Here is an 8325-nt window from a genome sequence, read left to right as displayed (position 1 = left end):
GTAGACACATTGGCACCTGCTTGGTCTGACCGTAGGAGCTCCCTTAGGTCGGCTCAGACCATCCAGTCCACATGTCTACGACTGGACTCGCACTTTATGACGCCTTCGTTATCTCTCAAATACGCTCATGGCGTTGTCATTGTCCTCTCACATCATGCTGGGCAGCTGCCTGGTATACCTCACTCTCCTGTGCTTACCGGGCATGATGGCATCAGTTGTGACAGTCATTCCCCTGGGCTTACTGCACAGCCAGATGCGGCTTCATCACGTACATCATATGGATCCCATATGACCCAGACACCGTGGGGAGCTTACACATCATTGCACGGCAACAGTGGAGAACCGGAGGCGATGACATCATCTCATCCAAGGCAGTGGTCATGACTGATGCATTCCTTTCAGATTGGGGGTTAGGTTTGATATTGATGATCAGTGGGGAGTCAAAGGGTGTGGTCCCAGTCTGTTGCCTCAGTCATTGCAAGCTGCTGATTTACAGTTGAGGCATTTCCTGCCACTGCCTGACAAAACCTTTCTAGAACGGCAGGTCAAATAGTCAAATTTGTTTTGTTGCATGCGTATTTTGTCTCATCGCTCTTACCACAATAAATTGTTACCCGTGCTTACCATTTTGAGATTTATTGGCTACTCAGAATTCCTTTATCTCCACTAGAAATGGTTTGGAAAAAGAAAAAACTATTTTTTTAAACTACTGTTTTAACATATCCACATTAAATACCAATATAACTCTTCTTAATACCCTCTATCACTGATTTATCCTTGTATACTCAAAAGATCACATAAAGAACAAGTAATATTATGACCACCTCCTTGTTTCTACGCTCATTGTCCATTTTATCAGCTCCACTTACTATATAGGTGCACTTTGTTCTTCTACAGTTACAGACTGTAGTCCATCTGTTTCTCTGCATACTTTGTTAGCCCCCTTTTACCCTGTTCTTCAGCGGTCAGGACCCCCACTGGATCAGCACAGAGCAGTTATTATTTTGGTGGTGGATCATTCACAGCACTGCAAGGATACTGATGTGGTGGTGGTGTGTCAGTGTGTGTTGCGTTTGTACAAGTGCACGTTTTTAAACACTGTGTCCACTCACTGTCCACTCTAGACACACCTGCGTTGTTGGTCCACGCTGTAGATGTAAAGTCAGAGACGATAGCTCATCTCTTGCAGTACAGTATGAGCTAATTATCCTCTAGTCCTTCATCAGCGGTCACAGGATGCTGCCCACAGGACGCTGTTGACTGGATATTTTTGGTTGGTGGACTATTCTCAGTCCAGTAGTGACACTGAGGTGTTTAAAAACTCCAGCAGCACTGCTGTGTCTGATCCACTCAGACCAGCGCAACACACACTAACACACCACCACCACGTCAGTGTTACTGCAGTGCTGAGAATGATCCACCACCCACATAGTACCTGCTCTGTGAGGGTCCATGGGGGTCCTGACCACTGAAGAACAGGGTAAAAGGGGGCTAACAAAGTATCAGAGAAACAGATGGACTACAGTCTGTAACTGTAGAACTACAAAGTGCACCTATATAGTAAGTGGAGCTGATAAAATGGACAATGAGCGTAGAAACAAGGAGGTGGTCATAATGTTAAGCCTGATCTGTGTATGCTCTTAATATGGTACAGACTGAACAACACAACATTAAAATTTTATCAAAACTCACAAATCATTCATGAACAAGTGCATGATAATGATCAGGGACCATCACATACACACATACAATGCTCACAAAGGACAATGGCAAGGCATACATGGAGAAAGGAACATGCCAGGGTGAACACTCCATGAATGTATGACATTGAATGCATTGCAGAAACTGTCTCTTTGAAACCTACTTAAGATGCTATATGGGTATTGAGTTAATCTCAGTGAGTTTCTTTTAATTTAGCTTCTCAAAAGATGTAGATCTTATTCTACTGTTATCTTATAGATTCTGCCCTTTGCAGGACGTCTGAGTTAATGGATCTTTGAAGTTCAGCAAATGAAAACGATCTGAATATGAATATGCAGGATGATAAGGTACATGATGACTTAAATTGTTTTGGTTTTAACTTTAAAACTGGTGGCACAGATACAGAAATGGAATGCAGAAAGTGAACATTTGTAAACCTAGTTGTATTAGAAAAATGAAGAATCATATACTCTGATTTCATAAAATCATTTTATTGTATCAGTGGTTAGAAGTCATAAAAATATAGGCCCAGGATCGATGCCTATTTGAGATCGTTTTCTGTGCAGCTTTATCATTGACAAACAAAAAAAAATATATATATATAATTAAGAGATTAAAATCAACATTTTAAAACCAATCAGCTGGTCTCTTTTTGCAATAAAGAACATACAATGCAAAATGGATTCTGTAGTGTACCATAGAAATAAGCAATTTTAATAAAACTTAAGAGCAAAAGTGCATTCTGTTTTTCTGTATTCGTTTCTCTGCACTTAGAAGGAAACTGCCCAACTAAACCAATCAGAAAGTAATAACTAAAAGCCTTTAGTGTTCTGAGTTTGCACAAAGCAGGGAACACTCAAAAATGGAGCTGATTTTGGAATTAATGTGGAGATTAAAAGGACACGTCATCCAGGAATGCTATATATAATATTGCTAATAATATATGAAATTTAATATCTTTTCCCTCAGGTTATTCTCAATGTTCCCCACTTCCAGTCATTTTTAGCCAAGCTAGCATTTCTGGGTGAAACAGTCCTGTAAAAGCGAGCCATGGTGAATCAATGTAGGTGAAACCCAGCATCTCTGATTCCAGTTTCCGGAGGTCATACGTGCTCTGTGCTGCGTCAGCCCTTATTAACTTAAGTACAAAACCATGTTTACTTGGAATAAGAATGGGATTGATTGAAGAAAAACAAACAGCCCAACCTGAAAAGTAAATACAAAGATCTCCTCTCGCCCCTGGCTAATTTATTCGCTGTGTAAGACATTAACATTTCTTTGTTCAATCATTCAATGTAAAACCACGAGTTTTTGCAAAAAAAGGAGTAAAAACGCTCGTTGATTAAGAAACGTGCTATACATCTAGTTTTTTTTTCTCCAAATTTACACCATCTGAGCTGCCACAAGTACAAAAGTATTGATATTCACAAAGATCTATACAATAATTCGTTTAAAATCAGTAGGTCCAAAAATGCCTGGGCTCAACATAATCCGAAAGAACTGGAAAAAAAAGAAACATCCACCCAGTGTTTAAAAAAAATAATAAAAATTTCAAAATGAAAAAAGAACAAAAAAAAAAATTGAACAAATATATATAAATACAGTATGTGTATACTCTATATATCTATGGAGATTCTGACAATATTTTAGTGAACTCTAAGACTTGATGTAGTGCATCTATCGATTTGCTGTGGGGGAAATATCTATGTACAGAAAGTGTGCCCTCCTGCACAGATTATTGCTCCGGATAAAAAAAAAAAGGCACCTGTTTTTAGGGTCATTCCCCGTTTCAGGAAAGGAGGAGATGAGGCTGAAAGCGGGAATGACCCCGGACAGAGAGACGGGGGTCACGCCCCAGGGAGAAAGCTCACACGGAAGGGGGCTGAGCGGGGAACATGAGGGAAGACACGATGGGAAAAGGGCCGTCTCGGAGGTAAAAGCAGTCACACAGACGTGGTCACTCGGTCCACAGCGTTATTGACCTCGTTTTTGTTGGAATCCAGGCCTTTGGCGGCGTTCATGTCGTTACGGAGGTTCTCCACCACCTTCTTCATCGTCTTCAACTCGCCAGGGTGGGGAGTGGCCCGCCGCAGCAGCGTTCCCTGAGAGGGGGGGACAGAGAGGGACAGAAAGAAAGAGCGGGTAAGAAAAACGAAAAGCATCAAAAGAAACAATTAAGGAAAACGATCTCTGAGGAATCCTCACCAGTCAGTATAGTACCAGTCAAAAGTCACTGATTTTCAGAATTAAATGTGTCCAGAGGTGGGAACAAGTCACTAAGCTGTCTCAAGTCTTCACACACAAGTCCGGAGTCAAGATAGTCAAGCCTTGATTCAAGTCCCCAGTCAGTACAGGTGAGTCTCAATCAACAGTCCTGATCTTCGAGTCCTAAACAAGTCAGTCTGCATTATTCAGCTAATTTAAGGCCACAACACTCAATAATGGTAACAGTGCTGTAGCCTTTTAATGACAGCACGTTAGCAGTGTGTGGCTGTATATTAATTTTTTATTTATTTATTTTTTACCCTTCCAAATAAAATGCAAAATCCATGGTACACAGATAACCATGACAGGCATACTGTATATACAAAGAGTAGCGCACTACAAATATAATTGAATTTAGGTGACAACAGAAACCAAAACGACTCAGAGCTGAACAAAGTTTACAGAAAAGGCAGCAAAATGATGGTGAATGTATGAGCCTGAAGCTGACTTTGTTTCGCCAACAGCTTCTTATTTGAATTTTCCGTTCCACCTTAAATGGTGCAGCAGTTACGTTCCAGTGCCTCACTGCTCCACCATTTAACGTGGAACGGTAAATTTCAATACGAAGCTGATGAATAACGAGTCAACTTCAGCCTGGTGGTGGATGTTTGTGCTTGTTTTACCTGCAGAAGCTCTTATAATCGGTCGAACAGAGAGAGCTGTGACTCTTGTTTTGCTGCCATGAGGAAAACAGTCAGTTCGCCTGAGGAGTTTTTACAGTAAGGCTGGAGTTTAAGTGCTGAGGGCGCATTGATGCTGTTGACATGTCGCTTGTTTCCAGCTTATGGTGGCGAACTTGAACTCAAAACGCATCTCTTGTCTTCCGAAATGAAATAATCTGAACTTAAGCACTTTATCAGGCATCTGATGGCAGTGCTGTTTATTCAGTTTACGGCAGGAAACGAATTCATACACGTGAAAAACAATCGGCTGTGTAGAGTCCAGTCTGCAGTCAGACTCTCCACATTTCTTACACTTTGGTGTTCAGGTCAAAGTCGGGTCCCAAGTCCTTCTCGATTTTCTCGAGTCGAGTCTAAAGTCATCAAATTCGTGACTTGAGCCAGATTCATGTCCACTCAAGTCCACAACTCTGTTATTTTCTTTTCATTCAAATGGTAAGTTTGAACAGCCAACAAGTTCCCAGCATACAGTACTGGGCCAAATTCAGGGACCACTCTTCATTAACTGAATCCCAGTAAAAACAGCAATTAAGCACATGTTATTCATTTTTCACTGTCAGGAAAAAAGCAGCAAATAAAAGGAAATTACAAAGAAGGCCTCAACTTCACCACTTAATGTGGCCACTCTTCGCCTTTATTACAGCGTCCATTCTTTTCAGCAGCTTTGCTTTCAGTTTTTTAAAGAAATCTGCAGACAGTCTTCTGAAGTCCAGTCTTAGGGTGCGTTCGGACTCGACAGGTTTGGTTTGATTACAACGAACCCTGCTGCGATTAGAGCGAGTGAGAACGCTGCCATCTGAACTCTGGTGCACAAAATAAGAGGATCGAGGGGCCCCTGAGCTTCGTTTTGCTTCAAAACAAACTCTGGTGCGGTTCATTTGAAGTACCCACACAATACAGACCGAAGACATCTCAAACAGACCAAAGACAGAACGAACCGTCGTCTCCTCTCTGCAGAACTTCTCGGGTTCAGGGTAAAGAAAAGTTTCCGATGCCGTTTTGACACATGTGTGTTTTATTATCTTGTCACAGGCTTTGAATCAGTAATTATAGAATAGTTCAAGTTTTAAAACAAGGCTGAGGCAGGTCTGAAGTCATTATACACTCTCAGAAATAAGGTACTTAACTGTCTCTTGGTCAGTTCCCCTCTTGTCACTGGGGTGGAACCCTCAAGGGTTCATCTCAGTACCTTTAGTCAGGGAACATAACTGAACCATAATCCACTGAAATGATATGTTCTAAGCTGTACTGACTCCACACACCCCGTCTCGACTCCAGGACTTTATTTTACTGTTCTGTTTTAAAACATTCGGTTATGAAAAGGTACAAATACAAACTTTTCACCTGGAAAAACTTATTTAAGGTTCACAATCAGACCTTAAAACCACTGTTGTACCTTTGAGGGAACAGAAACTTTCTAACAGTGTCCAATACTCATTAAACACATTTGACTGCACTCGTTAATTATATTATGCATTGAGACACCAATGTTTCTCTGTTTTGTCGAATCAGTGAGCCACTCGAGGCCTTGCTTTGCATCGCAACCACGGTAACGCGGGGAGCCTTGTGACTTATTGTTCAAATATCATGAGACAGATACACAAGACATAAATAAAACCAACAGGCTCAGACAGAACAGAGAGCAGCAGTCATGACCTTTTACTCGTATGACTTTTTACTCCACTACATTGTGAGAAATCTGTCGTTCCTTTTGGTTTATGTGTGTATAAAAATGTAACATGTCAAAACGAAAGAAGCGCAAAGAAAGAACACCAATCAGGGCACAGCGCACTTAGTTTTGAGCTTGTTTTGACCTGTTGGTCATACCGACCCAGTGCAGCACACGGTTCAACGTCAGTGCAGCAGCATAATATTGTGGGAGAGTCTATTCAACATAAATGATGAACTAACCTAACTTTGTGTAAACAGACCACAATATAGAAATATGTACACATATGCAGTTGTGACTGGCGTGTCTTTATTCTGAATTTATACAAACACGATTTCATTTTATAGTAAATTAGTTTTGGCTAGTTTATGTTTATGAACAGAGACCTACAGATGCAGTTTAGTAAAGGAAACTCATTTGTGAACCTGAGATTAAAGTTTTTATTAAACTTAAACTTGTAACTAAGTTGCAAATAAATCTTAAACTGAAACTTTGCTTGTTTGTAAAAAGTGATTTCAGAGCCACTCAGTTCTACCTGATGGAAACTGTTTGCCTTCAGTGTTTTGTGCTTATGATAACTTTAATAGTCATCAGCGTCACTAATTAATGACATTCTATTAAAAGATTGGTGTTACGAGAGTGAAACTACAGTATTTTCACCTAAAATGAGTTAATGAAGTGAGTCTTGTTACAAAAATGATAATAGGACATTAAAGTCATAAATAATCTTTTAGTACTTTCACTTTCGATACTTAAGTACATTTGAAGGTGAATACATTTGTACTTTTATTCAAGTGGAGGTCTAAAGGGAGGAACTTCTGCTTTTACTGGAGTAATATTTTACTTAGGGTGTCTCTACTTTAACTCAAGTACATGGTTTGTGTACTTCGTCCACCACTGTCAGCCACACATTTAATATGTTCTACTACGTTCTGCAAAGCTGGGGCAAAAGGCTGAGTACATTGGGCCCTCAGTATTCTATTTATGTTTTTTACAATTTTAATGTTAAATTACCAAGAAACACCTCCCTAAAGATCCGACTCATGAACTCCATTTATTTGCAGCCACATTTGAATCTTTAAGATCTACCCTTCTCATTTCTCCCACCTTTTCATCGTCCTCTTCATCATCATCTTCCAGGAAGCGGATGGCGCTGATTCTGTTCATGGCTCGGTTGTCCCAAGTGTCGTCCGCCATGTCGTTCACGAGACTCTCCAGAGCGCCACAGCGTGCCAGGTTATCGGACCCTGCGCACAAACATAAGGACACAAACAGCACATAAGCATGCATTCCACCACATTTCTCCACGTCGCTGCTTCTCACCATCGTCATAAATGTACAGCTAGCAGAGCTTAAGATTATCAGTTTCTCCTCAAGTGCTTTAAAGTTCACACAGTAGAGCTTCGGCGCCCCGGCAGGAGAAAATTAGGACCCAGAGATGCCAGATCATGCTTTCAAATCCTGGCTTATTCAGAGGCTTACTGCAAGACAATCTGCACCCCCTCCATCCCCCTCTCCCTCCCCCACCCTCAGTGACTTAGCCACTGCAAGTGTTCCACCCTCATCTGCTCCGCAAGCCGGCCACGTCACGACAAATGACCATAAGCCCTCGGCTTGAGCAAGAAACAGACACGTGGGCCGGAAGAGGTCAAGCAGTGACCGACTTTCATCATCTTTCCCTGCATAAACAACAGGTTTAATGCTGCTCACGGTTCAACAAGAGGACGCAGAAATCATTACGAGCACCCTGAACGGACGAGACGTAGATTTTGGAAGGGCCGCGTTTTGCTGCCACTGTTGAAGGTGCTTAATAGAAGTGGGCGGGGCCTAGCGGAGAGATAAGCCTCTTTAACCGTCCAATCTGCTGGGCGTATGTAAAGGACAGCACAGGAACACAAACAGAGTGAGAGAGAGAGAGAGATCGAGTGAGAGAGGTGCCAAAGAAGTTCCCAGACTCCAGGCTCTCTCAGCCATCAAGTACCACCAACACGTTTACTCTAAATAAACACG

General features: G+C 41.5%; 1 protein-coding gene across 1 annotated transcript in view; it reads right to left on the bottom strand.

The window, feature by feature from the left end:
* Window positions 1–2172: 2172 nt before the first annotated feature.
* The window catches only part of lrrc1 (leucine rich repeat containing 1), a 76618-nt gene continuing 70465 nt past the window's right edge, over window positions 2173–8325 (bottom strand). Inside the window, exons 13-14 of the mRNA XM_036573671.1 lie at window positions 7423–7562; window positions 2173–3803 (exon numbers count right to left, since the gene is read on the bottom strand). Coding sequence (XP_036429564.1) covers window positions 3645–3803; window positions 7423–7562 — 299 coding nt within the window. The 3' untranslated portion in view covers window positions 2173–3644. The remainder of the gene's footprint in view (window positions 3804–7422; window positions 7563–8325) is intronic.

The sequence above is a fragment of the Colossoma macropomum genome, unplaced genomic scaffold (assembly GCF_904425465.1).
Source record: "Colossoma macropomum unplaced genomic scaffold, Colossoma_macropomum, whole genome shotgun sequence".
Classification (NCBI taxonomy): Eukaryota; Metazoa; Chordata; class Actinopteri; order Characiformes; family Serrasalmidae; genus Colossoma; species Colossoma macropomum.
Note: the sequence above shows the minus strand (reverse complement) of the source record. Positions and strands in the feature narration are given on the sequence as shown.